At 34.7% G+C, this 14,879-nt stretch overlaps 1 protein-coding gene and 1 long non-coding RNA gene across 12 annotated transcripts in view; one reads left to right on the top strand and one right to left on the bottom strand.

The window, feature by feature from the left end:
- Positions 1–60: 60 nt before the first annotated feature.
- The window catches only part of LOC132205623 (piezo-type mechanosensitive ion channel component 2-like), a 28,755-nt gene continuing 13,936 nt past the window's right edge, over positions 61–14,879 (top strand). For 7 of the 11 annotated variants that reach the window (XM_059634803.1, XM_059634805.1, XM_059634804.1 and 4 more), the window contains exons 1-7: positions 61–199; positions 4,882–5,012; positions 12,878–12,973; positions 13,286–13,630; positions 13,752–14,004; positions 14,058–14,214; positions 14,320–14,496. In XM_059634803.1, coding sequence (XP_059490786.1) covers positions 4,946–5,012; positions 12,878–12,973; positions 13,286–13,630; positions 13,752–14,004; positions 14,058–14,214; positions 14,320–14,496 — 1,095 coding nt within the window. In that variant the 5' untranslated portion in view covers positions 61–199; positions 4,882–4,945. Of the gene's footprint in view, positions 200–4,881; positions 5,013–12,877; positions 12,974–13,285; positions 13,631–13,751; positions 14,005–14,057; positions 14,215–14,319; positions 14,497–14,607; positions 14,668–14,879 lie in introns of all 11 variants that reach the window. The other 4 variants (XM_059634812.1, XM_059634809.1, XM_059634813.1 and 1 more) reach the window with 2 other exon arrangements.
- Positions 6,663–7,686, bottom strand: LOC132192790 (uncharacterized). Its single transcript, XR_009441369.1, has 3 exons — positions 7,534–7,686; positions 7,081–7,131; positions 6,663–6,992 (listed from the first exon to the last, which is right to left on the bottom strand). It is a non-coding gene; the product is annotated as an uncharacterized LOC132192790 (long non-coding RNA).

The following is a 14,879-nucleotide window of genomic DNA, read 5'->3' as shown; positions in this document are numbered from 1 at the left end:
GGGAAGAATGAATTTTTTAAAGGTTGACTTTGTTGGCAACATTGTAATTAGTCCCGCCCTCATTGCAACCAGCAGTAGTCAACCGGCGGTCAGCGAGTTGTGTCTTGAAAGCTGAGAGTGCTGTTACTGCTGTATTTCGCCGAATTACACCCCTGTTAATTGGAAAATCGTCTCCAAAGAAGGGCTGCAGGCCGAATTGGTAAGTTCCCTTACAATTTTCGCAAGTATTTTGGGGCGTCAGCTGTTAGGGTAGCGTTTTTCCTGCCATTAAAAAGAAGCAACTGCCGGCAACACCTGCGCCGAAAAGGGGCATCACACCTTGCTACGGTATGTGATAATTATGCTGACCTTTCGTCCGATAACGAAAGGAAAGACATCATACTTTGAGGAAACTCAATTCTTACCTTCATTAAAGAGTTCTAAAATAGAAATTCAGAGAAACAAACAGTTTGAAAAAAAATCATCAAAATATTAAATGGAGCAGTCATAAGATTTACGGTCATCATATATAGGATGGGCGGTGTTAGTTTGTTTGGAATTTGTGGTTTGCCTCAGTCGGATGATTCGTAACACAAACTCAAAGAGGCGAGTGCGTAAACACGGCCGAGAGGCACGCGTGCCGAAGGTAAATAAATAAATATTCCCTGATTTTACGATACCTTTGTGAGTGAGTTAGCTCAATTAAGAGGGTGGAGAGCCACTCGGGATGAAAGTGGTGCATCTTTATGAAGATTGAAAACGTGCCCAGCGGCGATCCGTCGATGGGACTTCAGACAGAAATAGCGCCTCGAGTGCATTTTACTGACAACGTTGGCGCAGCAGGTCATCTCATATAATCAGATCGAACGTTCTCTTTGTCTCCAACATAATTTTAATTTAATGAATGAAATGAAATTTATTTACATAATTAAAAGATCAAGCTTATCTGTTAAAATTTAAAATTGAAATAGTTACATATTTTAATTTGACAGAAAATTATTTTAAATAATAATCATTGAATTAAATTTTGTACGAACTTTTTGTTTTACTACGGGTGCATTTTTATGGTTCTTGCATTGCATGTTAGTTTTCCCAGCTGACAGCATAATTACGGGGCCAAACGAGGCGTCTCTTCTCGGCCGTCACTCGGCATTAAGGTTTTCGCGCAGATAAAAGCGCAAACACGCGGAATGTCATGCTATGCATTCATTAAAGAGCTGCCCAGGTGGGTGTGGATCGCTATCTGCCTTCGGGACAATGAAGGGGATGGACGATATATTTTACGGCGTGGAATTCATTAATTAGTGCGCCCCCATTTGTCAGCTGCCAAAAAAAGAAGAGGAGTCGACACGCACACACCAAGTAGATCGAAATTTGGAATAACTTTGCTCACACAAAAAAGATATCGCAAGAATTATTTAAACTTTTCCCTCGACTTGCACCACCCTCTGCGGCCGTCAACCCTTTCTGGGAAATCGGATCGAACCGCTCAACACACGTTAAACGCATGACTAAGAGGAAATTTCCCTCGGTGTACGTGTCTGTTTGCACACTCTTGCGGCGCATGCAGTCGTATAATGAGCAGAGCCAACCCCATGTAACAGGTAAAACCAGCAAAATATAAAAATTATGAGCTCACAATTTTTAGAAGGATCGTCAAAGCAAATATGTGGTTTCTTTTTATTATTTAAAAATTTTATTATTTTTATCAGAACCAGAAGGTTTTTTTGTATCGCTTTAATTTTTTTTTTAATAATTCATTCTATAGTTCATTTTTTCTTTTCAAATAAATAAATAAATAAAGTTCAATTATTTAGAGAAAAAGCTTGTCTGTCCTTTGAAATTAATATAATAAATTATATTTTTTGTGTCTTGTTGCTTTCATTACAAGAATTATAAATCGAGAAACAAATAATTTAAAAAAAGAAAAAGTTCTTAAAATTTTTCCAGAAAGTGTTTTTGAACTTTTTTTTTATCTATCACATCAGGAAAACGCTCCTGATCAATACGCAAAGTAAAAGTGATACCAAAAATTTAAAAACTTTTTCAGTTCTAAAATATTTAAATTTAATATTGTTCTTGATATTTCTTTCACACATATTTGACAAGATTTAATTAATTATTTCAAAGAGCAATTTTTAGCCCACACTTCAAATTTATTTGCAAATTTTCCCCCGTTTTCTGAAATCGAGAGTATGACAATGCGGGAGTTGCATGTGGATTATTTGCTGGCTCATCATAAACACATTAAAAGCGCACGCATGATCACACTCACTCATCTATGTGTAATCTTATCACGGGCGCCCTTTGTTTACTTCCGACCTGGCAAGAGAAAGACAAATGGCAGTCGAGCAATTAATTACAACATGCACAAACAAAACACGCTGCTGGTTGTGATGTTTGATCAACTCACTACCTCATACAGGCTACAATAATACTAGAAAAGGAATGTTTTAAGTGAATATTAACAGTATTTAAAAAAATCGCAAATTACATGTTTTTATCATGCAAAGTTCTTCATTATTTTTGTACATTATATTAAAAAAAAAACTTTAAGGAGGATAAAAATTAAAAATTTTACACTACTTATTCAATTAATTATTTTTCAATCAGAAATATATTGAAAACTATCGTGTAGAACATAATTATATGATATAAAATTACATATGATAAACTTATTTTTTTTCATCTTTTTTCACGCAATTTCAAAAAATATTCATCTCAGTGAAAATTTCACCCAGTTGTTGTATTTTTCTCTCCCCATGTTGTGTCATGTAATATTTATTATTTGCTCATTTCTCATTTCCCTTCTGGCTTGAGGCGGCTTCTTTTATGACCTTTGAATTTGACATTTACTACCCAGTTTGGTCTGCTGCCGACGGCTCGCACCAAAAACATGACCGACGGGCGAAACCGCCTGGATTCCGTATTTGGAAGCCGCTTTCCGCCGATTGTGGGGCGGCAATTAGCAATCGGAATCCGTTACAAACGAGCTGCCTGCATGTTGTGCTAGGTCACGAAGAACAATTTATTTTTACAACAATCGGCGTCGTAAAATAAAAATTCAGCAAACTGGGTCAACGCAAAAGTCACTGGCCGTAGTTCCCTCCCAATAATTGTAATTGAAAATAAAAATTAGTTTTAGTGGCGAGAGCAAATTCTCTCAGATTTTCGTTTTCCGCAAACCACTGTCGCGCCACGCTGAATCGATTTCTGAAATGAACGCGTCCTTGATGGCGAGCGGGGTGAACAAAAACTTCTCGGAAGAAATTATGTGCCGAGAAGTTGAACTGCGCAGAGACTATCACGAAAACGCCTGAACATAATTATCTTGACGCACACTCATCGATTTTTCGTTGAATTCGCCATCAAGAAAAAATAAGAAAACCATCCTGACTAACTCAGAAACAATTTTCAATTAGATAAAAGTAGCTATATAAATAGCATAATTGATTTTAATTGAAATAATTTTTTATTTCACTACTTAACCACGTTTTATTTGAATTGGAATAATGATTCAAGCATAATTTTGCAGTTTTTTGCTTGAATAAAATTATGTACATCTTTGTATTACCTAATATCAGAAATTATAAAATTCAGTTAAAAATTTAAATCAAGGATAACTTAAATTTAAAAAGATATTAGTAGTTGATAATTAATCAAAAACAATTAAACTATTTGTTATTATTTTCTGATTGAAACTTCCAATTGAAACTGACAATTAAGCAAATAATTCAAAGATTAAATTGAATTTTGAGAGACAAATAATAATAATACATCACTTTGTTGTCACCCAGCTGGTAAAATTCTTTTGAATTGGTTTTGTGCGGTGTATACTTGTGACGTCATTTGCCGTGAGTTGACGTTCATTTAAATATGCATGTGTATCGGCCGGCGAGTTTTTGATACAGTGGAAAAGGCAGCTACGGTTTATCCGCAGACATGCGACCAAAATCCAACCAAACTCAAGCATGTGTTTATCGGCGAGGATGGTGTAATAGACCGTTAACTTTTTTCCGCACATGCTGTATTATTGCTACTGGCGCCACGCGAATTTCGGCTTCGTGCGTGTGGTTGATTTTCTCAAAGGTTTATCTGCCGTTTGCATGAAATGCGCCGCCACTGAGGAATTTCCGCAAACAGCTTTTGCTAATTAATTTTTATTCACTTGGGGGTCGTGAAAATTTCATCACGCGATTAATTATAAAAGTGATGGACGGTGCAGAAATAAACGTGCAAAATAGATTACATTCCGTTTTGATTTAATTTGATTTTGATGCGCTTCATTCGAGGATAACAGAAGAATTAAAAACTTATAGATTCAATTTATAACGATATAAATTACAAAAACATTTTCTGTAATAGCTCAAAGTACAATTAATAAAATAATTTAATGCTTGAAATTTGAATGGATATATTTTTTTTGTATTAATTTTTTGTTGATACTAAATTAACGTTTCTTCTATTTCAATATTTGTCAGCGAGCAGCGCGTTTGCTCATGAAATAGGGTCGCAGACTGTGACCGAAACTGGTAGGGCCATTTGTTTTTGAATAAAAACAATTTTCTGCAACGAGGAAAAGCCCGATCGCTTCATTTCCATAAAAATAAATAATTCAAATTTTACTGCACCATTGTCTCATTTGAAAAGAAAACAAACTATCAATATTTAACGTATCATTAATTTGAGAAATTAATCTAAAAAATTAAAACCATTCACTTAAAAATTGTATTATTAATTTTTGTCTCATTCCTTTTTTTATAGGAATTTGAATTGAACAAAAAGTACCCTAACAGCTGCAATATAATTTTCCAGTGTCATTGATACCCTCTTGCACATTTTGATCATATCAATAACGTAATGTAAACCTTTTTAATTAAATTCAATCCTTTCTCATCTCAGATGACAATCGTCCGGATAGACGAGTGATGGGCTGCTGGCGGAAATCTGAGGCCATGAGAGCACGATGACCACCACCCACCTAGTATGCTTCACGCTCTTCCGACTGGTCCTGCCACTATGCCTTGCCACATGTGAGTACTAAAACCAATTTTCTTAATTTTTTTCCCGAACCAAAACCTTAAAAACGTGTCGCTCAAAAAGGCGTGATTAGACAAGTTGGCGGCGGTTTCTCTTTTTGTTAGTTCTTGGAAGATCTTATTAGCATTCGGGAGGGATAACCTCAGCAGTTGGACCGCCTCAGGAAGTAATGCTGATTGCAAAAGTAATAAAGCACGGTTGAAAAGGCCTTTGTTCGACATCGAGAGAGAGAATAAAGAGAATAGGGCGTGTCAAGTGTCAATGAATTCTGTTTAAAAAAGAAATTGAAAAATGGAGAAATTACACAATTTATTGTTATTTGAGATAATCCAAATTATTCTCACATTAAATTGTTTAGATATTATAAAAATTATTCTAAGTAAATTAGATTTTTTTATCTAATTATTATGACATTCAAGTTACTAAAAAAATTCAGGATATTTTTTATTTCAAATAAAACTTTCTTTTAAGATTTTTTACTGTTTAGCTTTTTCAAAATTCTAAATTTCAGTTAAAAAAGGATTAATAGCGGATCTCTTTGTGAAGACAAAATGTATTAGAAATTTTTTTTGTCGAAAATTGACTGAATTATTAAATTCAGAACTTATTGCATTTAGCTGTTAAACAGGAAACTTTTTAAATTCAATCAATTTTTTTGTACAAGAGAAAATAATTTACCAAATTTTAATTTTTACTCAATGATCTATTAAAACTCATAGATCTATGAGATTGTGATTTTCTGAACGGTTTCGTTCTTTTCAACAATCTTTTTTGGATTTCCCAGTTTATGGGATGAAAAATAACCGGATAAAGTATGATTCAACGCAGTTCCATTAGTAATCTGGTGATAAAAACTGACCTGATTAACACGCAAAACAATGCAAACGTGCGTGTCGGCTGCGGCTGCATTCTTGGCGTGCCTCTTTAATGAAACATTACCTGTGTGTGTACTTGCGCCATGTTTTCATTTCCATCCCTGGTGTGTGTTTGTTTGCGCAACAAATTAATCTCGGATTAAGGCAAACACGGAATTTTTCCTCGGCCAGAATAAAAAGGGAGCAACCCTATAGATGGCGCCAAGAAGTCATTTAAAAAGGGTGTGGTGGCCTTTCACCGGGGCGGAAGTGGAGCGATTCCCAAAGAAGAACAATGACGGAGGGTGGCGTAACGCAACTCTTTGATAAATGTTTATCTCGCGTTTGCGAAGGAAAAAGGAAATTAAAATATACACTCTTGCTTAAGGATTCCCCACCTGCAGGCATTAAAATTAATAAATTATGAAAAAAATGTGAATGTGCAAAATATTTAGATATTTATAGAAAACCGACTTATCATGGTAAAAAAATACTATCGAAAAACGCTGATTTTTTTATACAAATTTTGCAGTTGAATTTTACAGCATTCAATTTAAAAAATTATTATATTAAATCAAAGATGAAAACTGGTTGAAGAGCCGAATTGTTCCACTTGATAAATCAAAATTTCAAGATTTTCTGCGAATAATGATCAATAGCTCAAATAAATCTGTGCCAAAAATCGGCCTCTTAGGGCTTGTTTCCAGTTGAAACAGAGCGTACTTCGACCTTCACACGGACGAACCCAAGTCCTTTATCTCTTACATTGGGTCAATGTACAACCAGCAAAGAGGCACAGTCATTTATTTTTCAAGCTTTTATTAAATTTGCTTTCATAATGTGATTTCTTTATATTCGGAGGATTGGAAAGATTTTTATAATTCAAAGGTAATAAAAAATTACTATTTAAAAATATGATGCGTCGCCACGTTGATTTTTCTTGCAGAATTTATTATTTTTTCCTGCATGATTCCGTCCTCTCGTCAAACACATATTTAGACCCGCATTTTCCTTTTAAATTTGGGTGTAATTCCCAGCATTTCTTTACTTTCTGCATGTTGTCGTCAGCCCTTTCCAGGCAATACTTATCCCGCGTCCTGGCATTTACTATATTAAAACCTGGAAAATCAGTTTTATTTTACGCTAAAAACCTTTGACGTTAAGTTTTTTCAAGGTAAATTGGTCAATTTTTAGGCTCTTAACTAACCTGTAGATAACTTTTTTATGTCATCACCATCTTCATCGTGGTTGTTATGGTCTGGAAATTTAGGTGTGAAATAAATTGTATTTTAATCACTTTTCTTTTGTGTGACATTATAACATTTTATTGTTTATGTCTGCCTGAGATAGATAAATCAGATTCAATTAATTTATAGATGAGTTTTTTTTTTGTATCAAACATTTTGATTATTTTTAAACACATTTTTTAAAAAATTAAATGGCCCATGCAGTGGCTTAAATTTCTTTATTGTATTTCAATACTTTTCAATTTAAGTATAGAATGTTTCTGGAATATTTTATAAAATAACACTTATGATAAAAAAATTTTAATTATGAATAGAATAAAATGATTTTGATTCTATAAGAGTTTTATCATAAAAGTACAAAATTTTGATTTTTTGAAACTCTACAACGTGCTTTAATGTGTTTTATAACTTACAATTTTCACCTGAATAAGCTTTTGCTTGGTAAAAAACCACAACCAGGACGGTCACAAAAATTGAGGCTTGTAGAATTCTGCACATCTTCAGAGCTCTGCAGCAGAGTACTGAACTGAACTGATAAACGTTTGTTTATAAACTATTCACAAGCGATTAATTTGCTCTTTTATACTGGCGACAAAATAACCGGAACAGCACCACAGTGCACCACAGTATCAAAATAATTAAAGGGTGCGCAAATGAGCCAGAGCGTCTCTTTGTTTGCTACCATTTGTCATCCGGCTAATATTTTTAATTACATATTTTCGACAAGTTTCCTTGTACCAAGTTTATCAGATAATGCAATTGACGCACTTAAATAATTGACGCATCATTTACTTTTTAATCAAATCCTAAATAAAATGTTTAATTATCATCAGGAATTTTCATTTCCCGCTCTTTACTAAGCAATTATTGTCATCATTATTTTGAGTCTCTGTGATATATCGATAAATATTATTTTGCAACTGATATAGAGCAATGATAGAAATACAGGGTGGAATTTCTAGACATCTTTTTCTGGTCCTTTGAAAATTAAAAAATTGAAATATAACAAAAAAGACAAATCAAGGACATTCATTGTGAATTTTTGTATTTTATTAATTAATTGCTGTTTATATTTATTCAAAAACAATTTTTGATAATTTTCCTTGGGAAAAAATTTTATAATAAATTATTTACAAATGAATGCACTTCTGCCTTTTATATACCAAATTATGTAATTTTATTAAAATTTAATCCGATAATTTGGGATATTCAATGCTAAGTTAGTTTATGGAAATTTTTGGTACTTAACTAAAGCATGTCATTATCCCTCAATATTTTTTTCTTACAATACATTTTGTGTTCATTTCCAATTGCAAGTTGGAACAGAGCATAATTCCACCTTCAGATGGACAAACCTCATTGTCAGTCCTTTATCACCTTCATAACTGGGCAGTGTTTAATTTGCAACCAGCAAAGAGGCACAAGTTGTTTATTTTCATGTATTTTTATTTTTAAAATGAGATTTCATTACATGCGTAAGAAAACTGGAATATACTTAACAACGCAAATATGACAACACTGTCTACACTAAAAATTACAAAGAAAAAAACACACACTAAAAATTGACAACAGGAAATAATTTGTTTAGTTTGCAATACAAAGATCTTGTTTAAAAACGTGGTGCGTCTCAAGGGTGAATTTTCTTGCAGAATTTTAATGTTTTACCCTGCATTTCTTCGTCCTCACATCATATACATATTTAGACCCGCATTTTTTGTTTAATTCGGGATATAATTTCCAGCATTTTTTTACCGCCGCCATGTTGCCGCCAGCCTCTTCAAAGCATGTCTCAGACCGATCAGGAGCACTTGCCGCGTTTACATTACGAAGGGAGCCTAAACGCGGGCGCTTGAATGGGTTTGAAAACCACCAATTTTCTTCTGAAAAAGCGATGGTTTGGCAAAGAACCACAATCAGGACAGTCACACAAATCGACGTCTTTAGAATTCTGCCCATCTTCAGAGCTCGGCAGAGTACTGACTTGACAAACGTTTGTCAATGAATGCTTCACAAGTTATCAATTTGCCCTTTTATACTGTCAAGAAAAACGGAAGTTATGAAACCAAAAACCAAAATCCTGTGTGCGTAAATTATGACGTGGAGCTTTCATTTAGCCCATTATCTGTAGCCAATCGGCTTCTTATGAACTTTTTTAATTATAAACTATAAATTTTGTTAATGTTTCCTTGTAAAGAACTTTAACAAAATAACCAATGCAGTATTGAGGCCTCATTAATTTTTTAATTATGTTCTAAACAAAATAATTTACCATTGTCTGGAAATTTTATTTTCCTCGTATGATTCAGTTAGCTAAAGAATTGGTTGCATAATTATTTTTCTCTTAACGATAAGAATACATTTATTTTTTCAAGTGTGAGACTAAAAAATAAAATGTAAAACAAATGATTTTATTATTGATGATAAAAATTACATTTTATTAATATTTTTTGACTTTATTCATTGTCGCCTGATTGCCGCTAAAATAGGACAAAAGTGGTAGTGTTTTGTTGCTATTCGCACTCTTCGGATGGCGGGACAGCTCAATGAACCGTCGCCGCTCAAGCCAAAAAGTCTGCATTGTGTGGCGGAAGGTGTTTTAGAAGCGTGGCGCGTTCTGTTTGCCTGCGTTTTACGGTCGCCTCGTCGTGCGAGAAGATCAGCGGATGGCCTTTAAAACTCACCCGACCCAACCCATCTAGCTCGGCCAACTCATTTTCACACGTGGGTGAGTGAGTGTCGAGACCGTAGGGGGTGCAACAAAAAACACGCACACGTGCAGGAGGACGGGAAAAATGCACTGCAAAGAGAAAGACAGGAATAAATTTCGAAACAAAAAAAGTTGAGATTAATTTTAATTTCAATTGCAATCTTCTGGAAATTAACAAATTTAAAAATGTAATAAGACAAAATCAAGGAAGAGAATTGAAAATTTTCTTTTTTTGTAATTGCTCAATTTTTATTAAAAAAATAATTACATTAATAATAATATTAATAATAATAATTAAAACTTTTCTGTCATGGAATTTTTAAAATTATTAAAAAAAATGCACTTTAGAATCTAAAATCTAAATCAGTAATTTAATTTAATAAAATTTACACCTGACAATATTTTACCGTAGCAAGACCTTTTCAATCAAGACTCTTGACCTGACGGGCACCCCTTTTTGCCACTTGCAAGTGGCCGAGGGGCGATCGAGCCGCTAGGGGGCATAATAATTTATCAGAAGAAGTGCTTGTCCTGCTCGTCACTCGGCCCGTGTGTGTTTGTGCCACTTTTCAAGGGGTGTGGTTGGTGCACGCGGGGGTCGGTGCGCGTGCATTCCCACGGGGCTCTTAAATTTATATGGTGCCTATCGCGTTAATAACCACCCCCTGTGGAGGCCTCTCATTCCTCTCCAGCTTGGGCCAGGCGGATTTCTTTCTCCGCGTTCCTCGGTCCAATGATTCAATTAGGCGGCCATCATTTTTCCTCGGAAAAAGCGATTTTTCAGCTTGGCTTCGTTGATTTGTAGCACAAAGGGAAGAAAATGGGATACACAAATCTCTTTGATGCTTATAATTAATAAACTTTAATCAATTTCTTAGTTCATATACTATTTTTATCAATCAATTGGCAAAATAAAAATGAAATTAAAAATACTTTCTTAAATTTAAATTATTTCTATTTAATAATATTCAAAAAATGTTAGAAATTCTGGTTGTTTCTACAGCTGCGTGATAATTTTTTTATAGTCAATATTTCCTTATAGGTTCATTTTTATTTGCAACCTATTTATTTATGAAGTGCATACAGATCTTATAATCTATGAAAAGTTTTAATTATCCCGCAATTTGACCGTAGAGTAAAAATTTTATTTCGTTTCAGGATTTGTATAGGTATCGCTTGATTATTTTTATTTTATCTTACTTGTTCAAACGATCGAAGCGTCTGCGAACGTTTAAAAAGTAGCATTATTTTCGCTCTTTTAAGTGTGGGCGGATCTTCAATTGCGTCTGAGCAAATTTAGATATGAGAACAGTTTGGCGCAAAAGTGCTGGAGCGCTATATTTATAAAACAGTGCTAACTTGCTAACGCACGAATGTGCTCCAACTGATTGTCTGGCAAACATTTTTTACCTTCCAGAAACTATATCTATTTCTGCCCACGAATAAACATTTGTCTCTCATCCAAATGAAGTGCCTGTGGATCTCGCAAAGCCGACAATTTAATTCCTCTTCTCACCCAGACGCTCTGAATCGTCTGATCGCAGACACCCTCTGTTAATGCAGATATCACGGCTTATTGGCTCGCATCCAGTCGCCTTATTCTGACAATACAATTTTTACCAGCCTTAATAAAGATGTTGTAATTTTTATTTTAACTTTTATCCCTCCTGCGGTATAAACACAGATTTTAAATCTTTGTTGATTCAATGCGAGGTAAATTTTGAAATCCTAATAACTGTAATTATATGAAAACTTGTTTCTCTGCTAAAATTTCACGATCGAGGGTTGATTCATGGTGATTTGAATAAAAAAACCGGCTTTTCATGATGGTTATTATGAGCTTTCTTAAACTATAAATAACTCACAAAAACCTCAATCCGTAAGCTTAATTTTAGGTTTTAATAAAATTAAATACCAATGTTACCAAATTTGGGAAATTTGTTAAATGTACAAACATTTCATGAGATATTATTAAATTATCTTCTCATTCATAAAATATTTTGGCACATTTGGCGCCTCTTATTGTAAGCCTGACGCGGGCTTCCACACCTCCTCTGATGACGCGAAAACATTTCCCAACACATATTCAGCATCTTTGTATTTTCTCCAGCTTTGTCCAAGCAAATTTCATATCGTTCAGGAGAGTAACGACCTGAATAAGTGAAAAAGCAGCAACCGATTGATAAAATTAAAGTTTTGAATATAAGTAAACTTGCCTGGTAAACGTTTCTGTCTATTTAGTTGACCGGCATCAGCTGGTGCGAACAATAACAGTGATAGTAGAACAACAAACACAAACTTCTTTACGTCCATGTTCTCTGACTCAGGGATTGTGTTTTAATGAGTATGATTTTCGTATTGCTATCTTTTAACAGGAAACTGTTTTATAATTTTCCTATAACCTATACCTCTGCTGCAACCGCAGATAAGAAGCTGCCGACCAAAAATTTCAAGCTAGCGGTATTATTTTTTGCTACCGGACGTTCAAAACCATTGCTTTTTCATTTATATTTTTAAAGAGTTTTTCTTTCTTGATTTTTCTCATTGACCCTTTTAATTATTTCGACAACGTATGAAAGAATAATTTATTTTTAATATTTAATTTGTGTTATAAGTAAACAACCATTTATTATAGTTTCAATTAAACAAAGTTTTGATAATGAAAATTTGCCATGTTATTTGTTGCTCTATTTGTAAGGACGCTTATTTGAAATGTAGGATTGAGAAGAAAAAAGTATGCGCCTTTGAATGAAGAGAATAAATAAATAAGTTACTATTTCAAATGGAAATAGGCATTAAGACTTTCTTGACAATATAAATCTCCTCTCGCTGACAAGTGAAATCTCTCTCAGAAAAATGCACAACTGATGTACAATTAGTTAGCTGTTGGCCGTTATCCAGAGAATACCACTTTACTTGCTTTGCTCTGGATTTGGACTTTGAAAGGATAGTGCAGAATTGTGAAAAAAATGCTGTTTTATTAAAAAATTGAACAAAGCTCCAGTTGTTCAAGATTTTATTATGTATTTTGAATATTTTCTGTGTTGCAGTTGTGGCGGTGCGGCAGAATGGGCTGTCACTCGTGTACCTGCTTCTCTTGCTCTGCCTTCCACTCATCCCAGTTCCCACACATGCCACCATGAAAGGTAACTGTGACCACCTCTTCAATTATTTAAAAAGAAACAATTTTTGCAATATTAAGATTAACAATTCTAAGTGGATTTCAAGAAAAAATTGAATTTTCTTTTTTCTCAGTTTAAATAAAACTACTTCATGAAATTTCAAGCTCATTTTAATATTAAGTGCTTCTTTTTCTTTGATAAAATATAAATAAATTATTAAATAAAAATAAAATACCAATTTTATTGAGCCTTGGTTAATTTAATGAATTTAATTTCCTCAAAATCATCCAGAATACCAATGAGAAGGTGTTAATTTTACTTTTAAAACTCTTCCAGGTCACACAGGTCGCTACTTGCAGGCGTTCTTAGTCTTAAGTCTGCTGAATGTGATCGCCCAAGTTGCCTTCCAAGTGCTGCTGCTAGCAATGCCGCCGTACGCCTTCTTCCTGCACAACTGCGAGTGGCTCGAGGTCCTCCTGCGCGCCCTTGGCTTTGTCCGCTTCGACGACATCGCCCTGCCAGATGTGGCGCGCATTGTGGGCCCAGACATTGGCGCCCTCATCACCTCCATCGTTATGCTCATGGTCTGCAAAAATATGTGCGAGCAGCCAGAGCCCACTCAACCTGACGTTGTCGAGCAACAGTCCAACAAGAGTCTCTCACATATTTTCACTTCATTAGGTTTGAACCTTGAAATAAAATAATATTTACTATATTTTTCAGATTTTTATATTTTTATGTTAATCAAAAAATTCTTCCTGAATTTTGTTACACGCAGAGTTAATTAATTTGAAATTTGTAGGTAAATTTTTTGTACTGGGATCGTTGTGCCTGGCCGGAAGTATCCGTCCTTCATTGCCTGGCGCCGTCTACTTTGTCTGCTTTTTGGGTGGCGCCACTGCTTGGGCCTGTCGAAACCCACTGACCAAGGGTTTTGCTCACATGATGCAAGGCTGTGCTGCCTTTTGTCTTCTCCATGTCCTCGCGCTTTTCACCTATCAAGTTGAGTGGTTTCAGGAAATTGACGGACTCGGACCAACCAATCTTACTGCCAGGCAATTTTTTATTTATTTCTTTCTATATAAATTTAACTCAAAAAATTATTTAGATTGCTGGGCTTAACTCCCTTGACGATGACCTCTTGTGAAGAGCCTCGACACGTCATGCTGGTAGACGCTGAGTGGGCCACATTTGTCAACCCATTGGTGCTATTGTGGCTCTACTTTTTGCTTGTCCATGAAAGCAAGCAGCTACTTGACCCTGCTGTAAGAATCTTTTGCACTTTTTCTCTAACTGCTGTTAACTCAATTCGCGCTCTTTAACTAAATTCTTCTTCTCTTTGTAATAAAAAAAACATGCTAACACAAAAGGAGGTGTCGGTGGGTTTGCGGAAAGAAGTTTCTAATGGGCCGCTGTCCCTGGGCAGTAGCAAGCAAAACTCGCTGCTGAGGCGCCAGGGCAGCAGCTCGTTAAACAACAAGAGGCAGACTTCGAGAAGAAGGACTCTCAGGTGGAAGGGTCCAAACGCCCTGGCCAATCAGCGCAGAGTACCTTACTTCCGACATTTTAACACTTTCTGCTTAATTAAAGCTAATTTGTGCACATTTTGGTTGAGGCTTTTAGTTATACTTCTATTTCTTTCAAATCTGCTGTTTTAGGTTCTTTCTTTTGGTGACAATCACAGATATGTTGTAGAGCCAATCACTGACTCCACACCAGTATGTAAAACGGCTGATTTGAGTTTATTTGCATCCCTCACTAACTTTTGTAGTTATTAATAATTTATAACTTTCTTTGCATCACAATTAATATTTAAAATTTTACCATCACCTTTTTTTATTTAAAATTACTGTAAATAAAATATTTCACATTTATGTTCACCTCTTTAAAGAATTTTTCTAAAATTTCGATCTAATGTTGAATTAAACAA

The sequence above is a fragment of the Neocloeon triangulifer genome, unplaced genomic scaffold (genome assembly GCF_031216515.1).
Source record: "Neocloeon triangulifer isolate White Clay Creek 2 clone unplaced genomic scaffold, ASM3121651v1 ptg000003l, whole genome shotgun sequence".
NCBI classification, from domain to species: domain Eukaryota; kingdom Metazoa; phylum Arthropoda; class Insecta; order Ephemeroptera; family Baetidae; genus Neocloeon; species Neocloeon triangulifer.
The sequence above is the reverse complement of the archived record's forward strand: the minus strand, read 5'-3'. Positions and strand labels throughout refer to the sequence as shown.